This window comes from Erithacus rubecula (assembly GCF_903797595.1).
Source record: "Erithacus rubecula genome assembly, chromosome: 17".
Classification (NCBI taxonomy): domain Eukaryota; kingdom Metazoa; phylum Chordata; class Aves; order Passeriformes; family Muscicapidae; genus Erithacus; species Erithacus rubecula.
The window spans coordinates 1,425,479-1,442,772 of record NC_136669.1 but is presented as its reverse complement, the minus strand read 5'-3'; the positions used below and the strand labels follow the sequence as shown (position 1 = coordinate 1,442,772).

The window sequence follows — 17,294 nt, the reverse complement described above, 5'->3', positions numbered from 1 at the left end:
TATCTTTTAAGACTACCTGACTTTCCACAATAGTCCCCTGCACTGGACTGCTCCAGCAGAAAACACTTAACAAAATAACACTTGGTTCTGATGCATTTTGGGCAACTCTTGAGAGGAAGTGAAATGGTGCTGAGACTCCCTCTGAGGGGTTGCCAAGTCTTTGAGAAAACCTTTAAATTGTCATTTAAAACCACCACTACCTCAACAAGAGGCTGTTTTGCATCACTGCTCTCAGTGTTCAGCACCAGCTTCTACCAGCCCTTCAAGGTTTTGGCTCTTGTTTACTGAAATTCAGGTAGTTGAGGTTCTGTTTTCTCTTCTGGTTTGAAATAAATGCTGAATTCAAGCCCTCAGCTACTTGCCTGGCAAGAAAAAAAAACCAAAAAACCACTAAGCAAAAGTAGCAATAGATAAAGGTCTCAACATGGTTCCTTACCATCATGCAGAGATGGTGAAAATGAAATTTTATTAGAAATAATAACCATACATGTAACTAAATTCCACAAGGGTAAGGTGATAGATTTGGATACACAAAGAAAGAAGCTCTCAGAACACACAGATGAACTGCAAATTCCTTTATTTAGTGACAGCATACTTTGCAAATATAGAGGACTTTGCATAATTTCCATTTTCCTTTGCAACACTTACAAGATTCCTTCCATTTTACAAAACACCACTGGACTAAAATGAAAACCTGTCTGTGAAAATTTATTGTAGAAGTTAGAACAGTAACACCTCAGCCATTTTTCTCTGCTACAAGAACCTGCCAGACAAATGCTGGCAGCATCCCAAAGCAGAGACACAACTTAGTCTGTTATATTAAAATGCTGCTTTCTGCAGAGGAGAAAGAATATTCTGCAAGAGGGATGAAGTTTTGAGGCTGTGAATTCATTTGTACAGATTATCTTCATTTTTTTTTGTTAAAATTACAACAGATTAGATCTCAAAAGGCTTTTGCAACCATAGGGGTTCAAAATACTGTGTACTGAATGCAAATCAGCATTAAAAATAACCACACTATGGTAAAACTGGATCCAGAAACTCAGGTTAAATTATTGCACTCACAACAGTTTTACCTGATGCCCAAGTAAATGTGTATGACTGAGGAAAGTAAAAATGCACTGAACTCCTTCACTCAGAATGGAGATCAGGGATTTTTGGCCCTGCTGCCCTGTGCAGGTGACTCCTGAGAAGAGACACTCATCAGGTCCTGGACTGCAGAGGCAGCCTAAGGGCCAGGTCTGTCAAATGACTCATTTCAGGCTGTTTGCTCTGCCTCTTGATGTATTCCAGGGTTTTCACCTAGATTTGAAAAGAAAGGTGTTGGGAGATTTTCAGTCTCTTATTTCATAGCCATCAGTTTATATCTTTGTGAAGGTGTTTTAACCAGTCTCAGGATTTTCCCTAAATTTCACTGGCTTTGGGAGCACTTGGCATTGCTTTTTCCAGAGCTCATTATCATGTGTATGTTTTAAAAGGCTCTCAAATGCCACTTTACAAGCTTTCACCAGGCAGTTCCACAAAATAAAAATGCAGTATTTCTCTTATGCTGAACAAAAAGTAAAGAACAACCAACTCTTTCATGCTCCTTAATGCTTGCCATACTATTAAAATCCTAGAAAGTTGCATGCCACTTGAAGTGAGAAAAGCTGCTTTTTTATTAAGCATTGAAAAAATAAATTGCTGGGGTTTTAAGACAGCAGCTTGTAAACAGATGAGGTTTATTCAGATCAAGAAAATGTTACCTTTTCCCAAATAAAGAGTGGAAAAAACACTAAGAACTAAGTCTGTCTGCATTGTGTGTGTCCCTCCCTTACCATAGTCTTGGTGTCAGCAAATCCATGTTTCTGAGCAAGGTTCCAGAGATTGACTGAGAGCTGGTTCAGTCTGTTGTTCCTTAGGTCCCCATGGGCCAGGATGGTGTTAAAGAAATAATGTGCCAGCTGGCTCTGCCTCTTCAGGGTCTGCCATGGAAACAAAAATATTCCATATTACTGCAAAACACCCAGCTGAACCTCACCAGCTCCTCTGAGCTCTCAGAGGTTCAAAGGACTCATTTTATAACACACAACAAATAGTTACAGATATAAGAATACACTCATGGTTTTCATATTCTATTCAAAATGCAACAAACACAAGTAGCTGTATACCAACATAAGCTGCTGTAAAGAAAATAATTACACAAGATTCCTACATCTCATCATCACCTTTGGCACAGCACAGCATGTGGGTCTGAATTCTACAGCCCCAGACTCCCTGCACAGAAATCAGCCTCCCACCAACCACCCTTGCCCTTGGAGCACCCCAGCTGTAAATTTTAGACACCACTATCACCAATCTAAATTAATGCAACTTCAGGTCCTTTTCCCCCCAGTCTATTCTACTTTTATTTATTTATTTAACCAAAGGTGTTTCTTCTTTGCTGTTCTTGCACTGAAACTCTGTTGATAGGAACACATTTGCACCATATTTGTGGCTACTTCTTCTAAAATTGCTGAGAAGGGACCTTAAGGAGCATAAGGGCAGTCTTCCCACACAGAAGGCAAGAGAGGATTCATTCTACATGTTCTCTTGACCAGAAACAGCTTGAACTTTACAGAACTGTCCAGAACTAAAAATTTCTATTCCAGCATTGTCACATAAATGAAGCATTCTCTAATACTGTGAAAAGACAACTGTGTTAACAATAAGATGCATTGTTCTCTTCCAAATTGTCATTTTGGTGAAAGGATTTTATTGTGAGAAAAATTTATTTTCCTTTACAGCTTTTAAAGGAAATGAACCAATAAAAACACAAAATCATTAGAGCCTTGTTCATTTAAATGAGCAGCCAAGAAGATGAATAATAAAAGGTCACTAACACTGAGGCAATCCAAACACCACAGTGATTTTATAACCAGCTTTACTTTAGCTTTACTCTGACAATATTCTCATCACTTCTATTTCCTCAGCAACAACAGCTTCCTCAAACAACCATTCATTCTTACAAAGCAGTTTTTTATCTAAATGTCTCAATGACTTTCACACAACAAAGAAAAACAAATGGTCCCTCTTTGTAAATAAGGATGGACAGAGGGACAAGGCTGCAGAGCCAAGGGTGTATCTCTGTGCTGCTTAAAATCCAGTTTTCTCTGCAACAACAGCCTCAGTGAACCAACACAGGATCTCCTTACTCAAAGCAAGCTTGAAAGGAGAAAACAAAAGCCTTTCAGAAACAATGGATTTCAAGCCCTACAAACATTCCTACCCACAAATTCCATACAGGAGTCAGATTAAAAAAAAAATCTCTAATATACAACCCACAGTCCTGAAAACTCTGTTTAAATTTTCTTCCAAGCCCTGGTTGGACATTCTCAGCTATGTTAGAATGGTTGTTTTTGCTGCTACTCTTCTGAAAAAGAAGAACTGTTCCCTGTGGTGATTTGTACAATGATTAGAGGATTTGAGCAAAGGATATTTTCATTTTACATCCCTGCCATTGTTCAAGGAAGGACAAACAGGATAGCAAAAGCAGAGGAAATGCTAAACTTAGCACAGTGTTCTCCCAATATGTATCACTTAACACATTCTGTATTGGCAAACACTCTGGGCTACAGGGCAAAGAGCCCATCAGAAAAATGCCATCAGATCAATGACACCCTGCCCTCCCCTCCCAGGCACAAGGTTTCCATCAATAGCAGCCACCCAGGCCAGGGTCCATTCTCAGAAACAAGGACATGAAGAGAACAGTGAGTTCTCATTACTTCAGCAAACATCACTCACCTGCCTCTCACATACAATCCATTAAGTTAGATTTGATCCCTCAGAGCCTCTGAATTCCAATCACAAAATCCAGTAAGCTGCCTAGAGGTTTCTTTATTTTATATTGAACAAATATACTAAAGTCAGAGTAAAGACAAAATAACTGTTTCCTCCCTCCTGATATCATCTTAGTGCCTGGGATCTGAAACTTTTATAATTATAGGTGGTTTTCACTGTATTTCCCCAGTAATAGACTAACAGAATTCTCACTTTGCTCATTACAGAACTGGACATCCTCAGGTGTCTCCACCACAGACCTGCCTATGTGATGTTCTCATTTTCTAAACAAGCAAAAATACCCAATTTCCTGTTGTTATGAGGTTCCTGAAGCTTTCAAAAAGACCAAGTCCTGGTCAAAGGTGGTCTGTTTCTTCAAATCCCTTTTGGTTTTGTACAGAATGCAGCTGAGTAAGAACATACCTCCTCCTTCCCCAGGGTTTTCAGGTGATCCAGGATCTGGGACACCACTGTTTCACTCAGTTTATTAATTTCAGCCAGGAACTTGGAGTCTCCACCATACAGAGCATCATTGGAATCAACTGCAGAGATGAATTCAAGCTCAGCTCTGGCTAAAGAGCTGTACATTTATTTGTATTGAAAACATCATATACTGATAGAAGACCACATTTGGAGTTCATAAAATGACCCTCCTCCATCAAACACAAACAGAACTATGTTTTTTAAGTGCCTGTCACTTGACTGCCTACTATGTCCTTTTGGTTTTAGGAACAAAACACTCAGAAGAGTCTTTTAGCTTAAAGCCACTCCTGTATTCTTGGATGCAGCCAGGTTCACAAATATCTCCTAGACTTGATATTAAGCAACATATCATGTCAATTTTCAAGTTTTCCACAGAGATAGATTCCTGCTGCCTTCACTTTAGAAGAGTATTGACATAATTTTCAATTTGGCAGCAGCACTGAGCCAAACATTTTGTTTTATTTAGTGAAAATTTAGTTTCTTTTCAAAAGAAACTGCATTTTATTTAATTTTTTTCTTTCAAATAAATCCATGATTATCTCAAAGTCATGGAGAGAAATTCAAAAAGTGGATTTTCATTTTCAGACACCTTAAAGGATTCTTGGGAGGGAGAGAGCTCTTCAAGTTTTTACAGCTTATATCATTGTGATTTTAAACATGTCTTTTTCCTAATTTATGTTCTATTAAAAAGTAGAGCAAAAGAAGTTTTTAGGTTTAAATGTATTCTAGGTAAATCAGAAAGCACAAAAGATAAAATATAATCCCCTGTTTCCAAGTAAACTTCATTTTAAGAAGCCAAGGTACAAGGTCCACCTAGGAAAAAACCCCATTGCCCTACTATGGGGAAAAATCACTAATTTATATTTCCATGCTTGTCTCCATTAAAATCTAATTAATTTAGATTTCTCATCTTGGGATTATGCAGCTATTTTGGTTATATAAAAAATGAAGTGAAAGAAAAGCTAAAGCTGCTTCCTTCCAGAATTTGAACAGCAGGTTTACTACACAGCAGCATTTCCACTGGCTGCTGTTTTCTGTGCTGCTCATGGGTGGTAAATCTGACAAACTATTCACCACAAGAACTGCAGAACACATTCCAAAACCTGCCCCTCTCTCAAAGTCCTGTGCAACTGAAAGGAAAAGTCAAATCATCTTGGCCTCTCTTACTCATTCATCTTCTAGGATGTTTTCAAGGATTTTGATTTATTACTCTAATTTAGTAATCTATAATCAGAAAGCAAATATTCAAATTTTAGAGCATATCAAAACATTCCAAAAATTATTACAAGAACAAAATGACAGCTATTTTACAAAATGTAAGATCTTTAGAACTTTCTAGCTATTCTGAATATTTTTGTAAGTTGCTGCAATTTCCAAAACTGAAAGCCTGCCTTCAAAGCAGCAAAGACATCATTTAAATAATGAACACCAGGCTTTACATTCTGAGATCTGGAGTTGTTAATAAGTGTGGATGAAACACCAAGGATAAATATAAATCAAGTTGATCCTTTAGACTTGAATAAAACCCTTCATATGCATAATCTTTACTTGAAGAGTTCCCATTACACCAGCACCACCAGAAGCAAAGTAACCCACTCTACAGTTGAAAGGACTGACAGAAGCCAGATCCTGGGATTATTCTAAATCACAATACCTGGAACTGGATAGAAGAATAATCCATTCTGTGAGACTGATTCTTCATTAATTAACAGTGATAAGATAATTCTACAAATGTCCTGGTGGAATGCAAGGAGCCCCCCCAGGTATTACCTTTATCTACATGGTAGATAAATGATTCTTGAGTCATTGCAGACAGCAGATGTAAAACATGAGTATAAATCCTGACTTTGTCATCACTGTTATCCTCCCAGGTGTAATCCTGGATCACATTGAGTAACCCTCTCACAAGGAACAACACTCCCTGTTCTGGGTGGTCCTACAGAGAAGGAAAAAGAGGGTCAAAAGCAGCACCACAACCCTGCAACAAAATAGGATTATTTGCAGTCATTCAGTGGTGTAGAGTCACAGTTTGAGCTCTAAAAAAGCAGAATTACAATATAATTAAAGCTGATAATTAAAGTGTGCTTCCTGCAAATCCTTTACAATTTTTTTTTCCAGTTTCCATCTAAAATGCCCATTTGACCATAATGAGAACATGATCCAGGCAGCCTCCACAAACTTTGAAATGCTTTGTTTTGTAGTCATGGGGGAGCAGTACAAAAATTAATTGTCAGCTTCTTAACAGCTAAGCCTCTAAAATTAAACATAGGGTAGATTTCATTATTAAAAATCACATCAGTAAGCTGTAGTGAAACTCATATCATTATGAGTTTCAGAAGAACACCCACACTGAGAAGTCAGCTACAGACCATCAACAATCTTTTCACATGAAATGAAAATAAAGAACAAAGGAATATACTTCAAACTTTTCTGTTACTCCAGGTTAATTTACAATTTTAGATATAATTGAAAATATTTGAGGGAAGATTGCATCTCTCTCTAAAATTGACAGCCAGTTAAAAACTGGAAGGGTGTAGAATGGCAGTACTCTGTGAAATATTCATCAGAAGAGGAAGGCTACGCCAAAACACATCTTCTAATTATTGTTTTCATTCAAATGATTAAGCAACTTATAACAAAGTAACTGAAACAAATAGGAACTAGAGCTCTTTACATGAATTAGTTTTTTGAATACTTAGCTAATAAACCAGTAAATTACATTTACACAATTAAATCATGGTGAGATTTCACTCAAATCCATTTCTAGTGAGAGGTGTTAGTGAGGGTGGCAGTGCTGCACCTCCCCATGATTGCTCCATTCTGCATTGGGGTGAGTGATTCTGCAGCCAATTCAGCCTTTCACACAAAACTAATCCTTGCATCTCCAGTGTACTCCAAATTTTCAAACAGGGAAGTCAAAATAGTCTGTACCAACCCATGTGCTCTTCATGCACACTCAACTCACCGGGACAACTAATAATGTGGAAAAAAAATTACAAAGGAATTCCAGGAGGAAGGCATCAGAAGGTCTCATCTTTCCATCCACACTGATCATTTTTGGCACTTCAGGAACAAGGCTCACTGCAGCTTTGAAAAAAGCATCAGCTACAAAATAAAAATAGAGTTGCTGTTAGATCACTCCAGCTGTGGTGGCAGCCACACCTGTGACCCAGTGGCTGCTTTGAATTTGTTTCAAATAGATTACAGAAAATGAATGTGCAAAGAAACTGTAAAGAAACACAAACTCAGCAGTTCTCTGATTCTAGAGAAATCTGTTCATTCAAATGATGCTGTTTCTCCAAAGGAAGTTCCCACATCCCTCAATATTTCTGAAATAATAACTCTTCTCCTTTGCATAACAAGGAGACACCATCATTTCATATGTGTTGCATGTAGAATGAGAAATTAGCACAGGACACAAAAGTGACTTATCAAAGAAATGCTTGTGCTAGGAGAATGGGGAATCCAAAGGGGGGGAAAGGTTCATGCTATCTTGTTCACCAATTCATTCACAGAAGGCTGTTAAAGTTCTCAGGAAGTACCAACAACTTCATATTCCTAATTATTTAGAATCCCTAATTGTAAAATATTAATTTAGTACCAGAACTTGGGGTATTGCTGGTTACCTAAAATAAAACAATTTTTTCCAAGAATCACAATACAGGAATTAGAGAAATTGTCAAAATAGCTATTAAGAGGTTTTTCATAACTCTTTATTATGTCTCTAATCATACAAAAACATAAACTCCAAACACTAGGACATCTTTTCCTCACTTTATTAATATTCACAAATTAAAAACAACATTTTCCCTTTTACTAGAAGTCTTCCCAGATATTCTGAGTTCACAAAAAAATTTCTGACAGCAACATTGTTTTGCCCTTTCTTGGCAACATTTCAGATTATCCAAGGATCCACATCCCACTCAAGTTGCTGAGCCACATATTTCAAAGTATCCTTCAGAATTATTATTGTATCTTTATTTGACAGGAACAGACACCCAGGCCATGCAATCAGCTTTTACCAAAGGCAAAAGGGGAATTTTTGGGGAAAGCCAAGAGGTGTTGCAGGGCTGGGATGGAGACACCACTGGCAGGCAGGCATGGGCATTCCCAGGAGAACAGCTTGCTCTGGAAAAACTCATTTGAGACTCCAAGCAAATCTGCTAAATATAGTAGCAACTGATGTCTAATTTAAGCTTGTGAGGAATACCAGAGAAACATGTGCTTTGGAAAAACTGTAGTTCTTTTCACTCTTGTTTTTTCAGCACATAAGAGCTCAAGCACTTCTGGACTTTTTAGTGCTTAGAATGCAGATCCCCTTCCATCACACACTGTCCTTCTTTTGAGGTGAAGGAATGTTTATTCAAACAACTCCTAAGTTTAGATAGGCAACCCAAAGGAAGGTAAGTAATGTTTCTCTGAGCTTTATTTGAGGAAGGAAGGCAGCAGCAGATGTTCATTCTAGCACAAGTAAATGAATTGCTGTCACTTCCAGTTGTCCCATGTGAAAAAAAAAATAAAAATGCACATCCTACATCACCATACAAATCAGACAAATGAAAAAATGTGCCTCAGAGAACAGTCTGCATACCAAAGTAGCCATGTCTGTGCAAGGAATGCTCCTGTCTTCTGAAGTTATTTCCCAACAGGATGAGGATGAGCTGTGCAGCATCCACAGTGAAAAGGAGCTGCAAAGCACCTCATCCTAATTTACTGCCTGCTCTCCCAGCAATCACAATCCTTCACATTCTCCTCTGAACTTCTGCTGCTCTGCAAACCCCAAACCTCTTACCTTCAATCTGAAAACCTGAAATTTGATTCAATTTGCTCTTCTTGCCTGCTGGGGTTGCTGTGAACGTGAGCTGCTCCTCACCTGGCTGAGCAGAGGAGCTGTCACTGCCCCAGCACAGTGGGGACACTGAGGCTCTGGCCACACACTTTTCATCCTTGTTCCTTGCCTTTCCCTCCCTGCTTCCAAAAAAGCCAAAAAAGCAATGCAGCACAGAATAGTTCTATTTCACTTTGGAACACCCAGAAGGACTGGCAAAGGAGAATATGTTCATTTTGCAGTAAGTCCTGCCAATCTGTGCTAACCATGAAATGGTTTTATGCTGGAACACTAAAAGCACATTTATACAAGATTTATGTGCTTCATAAGAAGCAAAAATAAATGCATATCAATGCAAAGGTTTTTATTACAGACTGCAGAAAATGACCATCCTGGCAGAGGTGTCAGAGAATACAGGACATGCTCTGAGTTTGGACAAAAGGCTCACTGAAAAGGTTGTCACAGACATGCTGCTTTTTCAAGTATGAAATAAGCATCAGTGTTTAATTCTGAATTACATTAATTATGAGGTTATGCAATGATGGTTTCTCTGTATCTTTAAAAGTCGATTTTTAAAACTATTACCTAGAGATGTTTCAAAACAAAACCATACATTGCTTTTCCTGGCTTCCAAAAGATATAAGGAACCACTTTAAAAGCACTGAAAACCACAACAATCTTATATTCTTGATTTAAAAAAAAAACAAAAAGGAAATAAATTAGGCTTCTTCTGTTGAAGGATGCTGTTTTCTTATCTGCCTAAAGTACAATACTGCTTCTTAAGTGAACCACTGTTAAACTGGCTAAGGGGAGAGCATTATAACAAATCACCATGATGAACCTTGCCCAGCTGCTGTTAATATCTTGTGCACTGCTCCCAGTGTAACACACTTCATGCTTCACTAAATTCATCCTTTCACAGCAGCTCCTTCATTTTGGATGACCATAATCCTATAAATCTTTCCCCCAAGCATACATGCTGACCTTCAGGCTACAAAAACTAACAGTCTTAGATATCCAAGCCAGCACTTCCAGAAATAGCCTCCTACAGAAGAAAAAAACAAGTGAAATTGGTGTTGGATGTTGTGCTATTGACAGTATTCATGATGGCACATGTAACACATTTTTAATTGTACCTACACACAACCACATGTGTCTCTACATATTTCTATGTATCAGTCTCTATACAAAAATTCAGCTTGCATTGTATTTTCTGTATCTCAGGAAATTAAACCATACAAATATAAGATTTCAGGCAGGCAAAAATAAGGAGGAACAAAGTCAGAGATGGGAAAACAATTAAACTCCTTAAGTCCACCTTCAAAGAATAAAAGGGAGCAAGCTGAACATACCTACCCAAAGTATTTTTAGTCACAGCTACAATTACACCAGGCTAAGTCCACCCAAAGGACAGAAACAGGGACTAGGCACATCTTCTGCATTCCACACCACTTTTCTGTCTTACAACACTGTCAAACCTAATTTAATACTCTGAAGATTTTGCTTTCACATCCAACAGATGTTGGAAATTTAATGAAGCTTGTGCTCCAGTGCAAAAAATTATTGAGAAGCAAGCATGGGGGCTTTGTTACCCTATTTTTCCTGTTAAATAAATTAATTCATTCCTATTTTGACAACCAAGCATTGTAAACATTTGAATCTCCTTCTTCTCACATTGGTGAGGTCACTGCAAAAGTTTTACCACAAGGAAGAAACTTGAAATTAGAAAATGAATGCACTGCTGCTTGGTGAGCTGGAATATACTGTGTTAATTCATACTATGAATTAGCTGCAGATAAAAAGGTAATTATGTGGATGAAGCTTGGTAGAGCCAGGTTTAGGCACAGCTTGATTAAAAATTGTTACAAGGCATTACTACTCAGAGACAAAGGCACACAGAGGCATGAGTGGAAGATTTGTACAGGGCCATCAGACAGTCTAAGCCACATTGGACACAGATATTTTATTCTTAAGGTGTAATCAGTAAATGCAGAGCACATCCCACCCCACTGCATCCCTTCCCACCCAGAAAAAAAACCCAACCCAAAAACCAACCACAATTCTATGTAATCTCTAAAGACTGAGGTACCACATCAGCAGCAGTCTGCAAGGAAAGCTCCACCAGTAACACTGAAAATTTTGGAATAATAACTGCTGCAGTTAAATACTATCATTTCTACTGTTATTATGAAGAAAAAAAAAAATCAAATGAGCAGACATACAAAAAAATATAAGATTGGAAAGTCTGTGTGCTTTTTGCAGAGAGAAATGATTCCTCAGAAGTCTCTCCAGTCTTCCAGAGAACCAGTGATATTGTTTAAAAGTAATTAATTAATGAATACCTAGATTTTAGAAAAACTTCTAAAATTTATCCTTATAGAAATGGCATTTTAAACATCTAAGCTGAAAGAAGATAAGGAAAAAGGTCTTCATAAGGGTGCATAACTTAAAAAAGAATGGGGAGGATGGGGAAAGGAGAGGGAATAAAAAGTTTTCCCAGTGGAGCAAAATAACTGCTGCATTCCTTAAGGTTTTGCAGAGACTTGTCTTTAGGATGAGCTGGGAGGTGACAATGTTTGCAGACTGGTCTGGAACGTGCCTGCAAAGCTGGATCTCATAATTCTGAGCAATAAAGCAGCAGATGAACTCTAATATTAGTATGGCATGTGGGGAAAGAAGCAGCCCTTGCTATAACTATAGAAAGAGAAGCTCTAAATAGGCTATTTACACTCATGAAAGATTCTGGAGTCATTCTAGATGGTTTCCTGAAAACTGCATCCTAAGCAGCTGTTGAAAAGGCAAGGCAATTAAAAGAATCACTAGGAGAGGAATGGATAACTGAGGTGTCACTGTATCACTTATATTGCTGTTGGGCATTTATACCTGGAAAAATCTAATCTAGTTCTAATCTCCCCATTTCCAAAAGCACAAAAAGATAAAAATGGTGCTAGGGCATGGAACTGTTTCCTTATTAGAAAAGTCAGTAGTGAGAAGAAATTTTTCAGGAGCTTATCAACTACATTATCTCATAGACAGTAATAAGAAAATTAGTCAGGAGTGTCTGAATTCTGCTCCAGCAGATCAGCTGTGAGCTCTGAGTCACTCACCTAACATTTAACATACATGAACCCCTAAACATCAGGTTTCCAAGCAGCAGGTAACTGTGGAACTTACTATCATATGAAGCTACAAAGCCCAAAAAGGAAAAAATTGATTAAAAATATTAAATTCCCATGGGCTGGTCTGTTTTATTAAATGCCACAGTTTGGTCCATCCACAAGCTTTGTGGAAGGATTTATTAAATCACCTGCACCTGAAGCATCATTCCACATTATTGTTTCCTGAGTAGATGCTACAAGACACTTTCAAAAACAGGTCATGGGCTAGACAGACTTGAAGAACTGACAAACTGATATAAAGGACTAGTCTGAAAAGCTTCCAGAGACAGAGATGTCACCTCTCACATCATAAAAAGTGATTGGCTGAGATAAAAGAAAGGAAAATAAAAAGGGAAAGGGAGAAGTCTCCAGCTGTGGAAGTCCCAGGAAACAGGAGAGGTCACAGTTCTGTTCAAATGAAGACTTATGAAATCCTTCTTTTCCCAAAGCTCTTTTACTGCCTTTAAGGAAAGCAGTATTTTTAAAAAGATAACAGAGCCACCACATACCACTGTCACCAGAGAAACATGAGCCAAGAGTGCTAGCATCTGTAATTAGGAAAACCTCTTCATGTTCCTATTTCTCTAAATTCTTTACCTCAAATTCTCTCTATTTATATTCTTCAGACCTATAAATATTTCAGGAGATTAAAAATTATTATCTAACAGTAAACCATGATTAGACTATGATTTAAAATTCCTTACTAGATATTCCATACCATACTTTCTCTAGAGTGTGACTGAAACCTTTAGAGAACACTCATGGATAAGTAACATTTTCTGCAGTAGAAATGAAATTATTTTTGCAATCTACTAAGTGTAACTGTGTTTTATTCAGAATTAAAATCTGCATTTGCTAAGCAAAAAGGTCTGCAGCAGTTGATCTGAGGGACAGGCTCTCCATTTTTATCAAGTTTAGTATTTGACAATATCCCAGTGACATTGGTCAGACACAATCAGCTGAATTACCTTATTCACTCAGCATGTTATTTCTCCAGTGAAGCAAAGATTTCACAGCCTTTAAAACAAAAATGCTGCTTAGCACACATTACCAGGAAGTTTTGTCATTTCTACCCACCTGCTGAATGCTGTGCCCAAACATTAAAAACTCATGCTCTTTTTTGACAGACAAAAGTAGCATTTCCCCAGGGAGGAAATGTGTGCAATGAAAATCAAACCTGTATCTCAGAAGTCCAGAATGGAGCATGCATTTAATCTCAATTTAGTCCCTATGACAGAAAGCATGATCAATGAGAATTTATTATTCTGTTGGCAGCATGCAGTGCTCAGTGGCTCAGTTAAGAAAAATGAAAAGCTCATCTCTGTAAAATCCAGCACCTTCCTTTCAAAGGTGGGCTCTTAATAGGCTCTCCAGAGGTACAAACAGGGCAAATTCACCTAAAACATTTTAAATATAATTACAGATTTATTTCATTGAAAGTATGTCTTGGGATCTGGAGATGAAAGAGACAGCAGTCTTTTTTAATACATTCTGAACATTCCCAGACAGACATCTGCCAGTGTATTAATACTGGCATTTCATGAGCCTATAAATTCACAGTTCTGACCCAACTCCACTGTCTTAAAGCAAATCTGTTCCACAAAAAAATTACAATTTTCTAATACTGAAGCATTTGGATGAGTTCAATCATTTGATGTGATTAAGTGTGGCAAATCCAAGCAAGCAAGGCTGGGACAGAGGAACAGGGAGCAGTGAGTGATGGTTACTACTGCTGCCCTTTTTAGCTGGGAATGAGGAAAAACCCAAGTTTTCCAGCTATAAGCAGATTAGCTGTGGCTCTCCAACTGCTGATACTTTATCAGTGCAATCCCCAGACTCATAAATTTATTTGTTGTTATGACCTGCACATCCTCCTTTTTCAAGATAGACACAGTGGCAATTTGGAAAAATCTTCCAAACAGAAGATTGTGGAACTCAATTTTGTTATTGAAAAGTCAACTCACTGAAACATAGAAACTTGAAATTGAGAAAAATCCAAGACTTCATCCTGCTACAAACACCAGCTGGAATCTTCAAGGAAGAAGTGCATGCACAAAACTCATGCATGCAGCTCTGCTGACTGAGCTATTGGATCAGGTACATTACCTTTCAGCTTTATTTCTCTTCACAATTTTAAAGCAATTAAGCTAATTCAAATCAGCATGAAATAAAGGTTACAGACAAGGCAGAGTCTCCCTCCCTGGCCTAATGCTATCATTAATGGCACACTCTTAAATCTTCACTTCATGCTGCATTGGTTTTAGTAGATCAGTGTCTAATTGGCACAGTTAACTCAGTTAACTGACTGGAGTGAAATTTGCTGTTATGAATTAATCAGTACTTCTTACTTCTTACTCATTCAGTTGAGATACAGATTAAACTGCCTGAAAAGTAACTTTCAAGGACACATTATGTGACTTCAGTGCATCAACATATGGAAAGACAGTTCACAAGAAATGTCCCAAGACAGTGCCTGATGAACACATGTAAATTACTCATGCAAGTGACATGTCTCTGAGTACAAATTATATCCAAAATAGCTTTGTTAGGGGACAAATAAGTGAAAACTATAAAACCCTGGCAAATGAAGTGAGATACTGAATATCAGTTTTGCTCTTGCTTCATTTTAGCAAAAGCAGAATGGACCAACTGCTGCTCTCTCCAGCTTATGGGTCTAAAATTCAGGAGAGTGTGGTTAATAAACCTCATTTTAGAGACTGAGTTCATAATACTTTGCATGTATCTGCTGCCTTAAAAGATTTCAGGATGGGGATGCTGTTAATTGTTTAGTGAGTGCACTGTATTCATGTGCCAAACAACAGCTGTGCACATTTGTAAACCCTCACACTGAAAAGTCTGGAGAATTGTTGGGACCCAGGAGTCCACTCAGAGGAGAACTGGACCTCAAAAATAGTGGAAAAGCAGTTTATAAGTTGAAAGATATTAAATCACAGAGTGGGTCCCAACATGGTCAGGGAATAATTCTCAAAGACCAAATATTACAGAAAAACTGCTTTGGATTTGCTTCCAACAAGAGAAGCTCTGCAACACAGCAACAACAACAAAAATTGACATACAAGATAAGGTAAGCTGGTCAATTAAATAAAACACCACAGGGAGAAAAAGTGAGTCCATTTTATATAAACCCTGACAGAAACTGCACAACACTAATTGCACAACAACAGACTTTGCAGATCTTTTATTTGCACAACAAACTTGGACACAACAGTCAGCTTTACTCTAAATCCCTCAGCTTTGCTGTATGGGCAACATCAGATTCAAAACAAAGAAATCCAACAGTCACTGTGCACTAAAAAGTCTTAATCAGCATCCTAAGTCAGCTTGTTTGTGCAGCTGGAACTTGCTGGTAAATGCAGAGCTTGGGAAACAAGCTCTCGTGAAGAAGCACAGAACTAACACAAAGAATTAACAGCCACAACAAAAGATGTTGCAAAGTAATCCAATTTATTACTCTCACAGCTCCACTGGAACCATGTAAAGGAAAAGCATTTACTGTTGGACAGCAGGCATTTAGAGTCAGGATTAAAATTACAAAACAAAGTAGAATGAGATCACTTTAAAAATGAAAAGAAAAAGACTGCAAGCAATTAAAAGTATGTGAAGACTTTTGGAATAGATAACTGACCTCCATTTGTAACATGAATGAGATCACATTAAATGTGATCCAGACTTAGCACTCATTCTGATGCCAGAATAACTCCCATTTTTCCCCCAAATTGCTTTGAGTCACAATCTCCTACTACTTAACACTGAACTAACAGGATGGCTGAAAATGTGCTCAGGCACATTTCAATCAATAATTCAGATCCAAAAAAAAGAAAATATATTTTCCAGTCTTGATATGGTCTGATATTATGGCATTGTTTCACTCTGATATAGTGGCACATTTTCTTGGCTAAGCATTTATCATGCAAGTTTCTGCTGTCACTGACCTAACCTGGAATTCTTTTCCAGCTCATTGGTGAATTTTGTCATTCTGTGAACTACTACACAGATGCTTTTATTTCTTTATTCAGTTTCAATAATTTATTTCATTATTTGTGCTTGCATAATTATGCAGGGGAAAAAATGTCCATGCTTTCCATAATTCCCAAGTAATTTAAAACAACCTACCTCATGGCCAGGACTATGTCAACTACAGTCCTGGGTATTGAGATCACATTGAAGAGCTGCTTTAATATGACAGATTATTATATATATATATATATAAATGACATAGTTCTATGTCATTTAATATGACAATATGGTTTTTGCTTTAACAGTGTTTGAAACAGAGCTGTATTTTAATTGCATCATAAATACACATAAGACTTAGGATATCAACCAAGCTATTACTCACAGTTAGAAATATTTCTGAAATAAGAGAACCTTGAAGTGGATAAATTCTTGCCTTACCTTGAGAAAGGCACTGATTTGCCAGAGCAACCTGTCCAGAGTGTAGATACAGATTCAGACGAGTGAAGATACTGCTTAGAGATGGAATGGTAATGAAGCAGAAGGCAACACAAGCCTAAAGGAAATTTTAAAAAGATAAATAAAATTCCTATCTTAGAGTTATAACAATCATTACTGATTTAATACAAAATCAGGAATCAAAATCTGTCAATCAGTTTTGGGAAAGATTTTCAATGCAAAGTAAATATTAAGTGAAGACCAAATTCAGCAGTTTTAAATTTCTAATGAGTATTTCAGTAATTACAATTTTTAAAAATTGTTACTATCACTAGATAATCTCAAAACCAACTCTCTGTGACTGCAGCTCAGAGTTGCTGTCTCCTCAGGAGCTCAAGACCAACAGCTAACTAGAAAAGCAGGTTAGTGTCCTCAAGGAGAAACCATGTGCCCAAGTGTCAGGCAAGGAGCCTTGTGAGTGCTGGAGGAATCAGGTGGAGCTCAGGTGCTGCTGCTGCACACCCAGGGCACAGCCCAAAGCCCTGGGGGGATCAGCAGCCCCCAGGCACAGAGGAGCTGCCCAGGACATCTCACAGTGCCATCAGCTGGAGCCC

The 17,294-nt window shown here is 37.8% G+C and overlaps 1 protein-coding gene across 1 annotated transcript in view; it reads right to left on the bottom strand.

Annotated features, from left to right (window-relative positions):
* Window positions 1-560: 560 nt before the first annotated feature.
* The window catches only part of VPS35L (VPS35 endosomal protein sorting factor like), a 42,388-nt gene continuing 25,654 nt past the window's right edge, over window positions 561-17,294 (bottom strand). The window contains exons 26-31 of the mRNA XM_079320641.1: window positions 16,684-16,798; window positions 7,247-7,386; window positions 6,052-6,217; window positions 4,222-4,340; window positions 1,818-1,964; window positions 561-1,302 (exon numbers count right to left, since the gene is read on the bottom strand). Of these exons, the coding sequence (XP_079176767.1) occupies window positions 1,204-1,302; window positions 1,818-1,964; window positions 4,222-4,340; window positions 6,052-6,217; window positions 7,247-7,386; window positions 16,684-16,798 (786 nt within the window). The 3' untranslated portion in view covers window positions 561-1,203. The remainder of the gene's footprint in view (window positions 1,303-1,817; window positions 1,965-4,221; window positions 4,341-6,051; window positions 6,218-7,246; window positions 7,387-16,683; window positions 16,799-17,294) is intronic.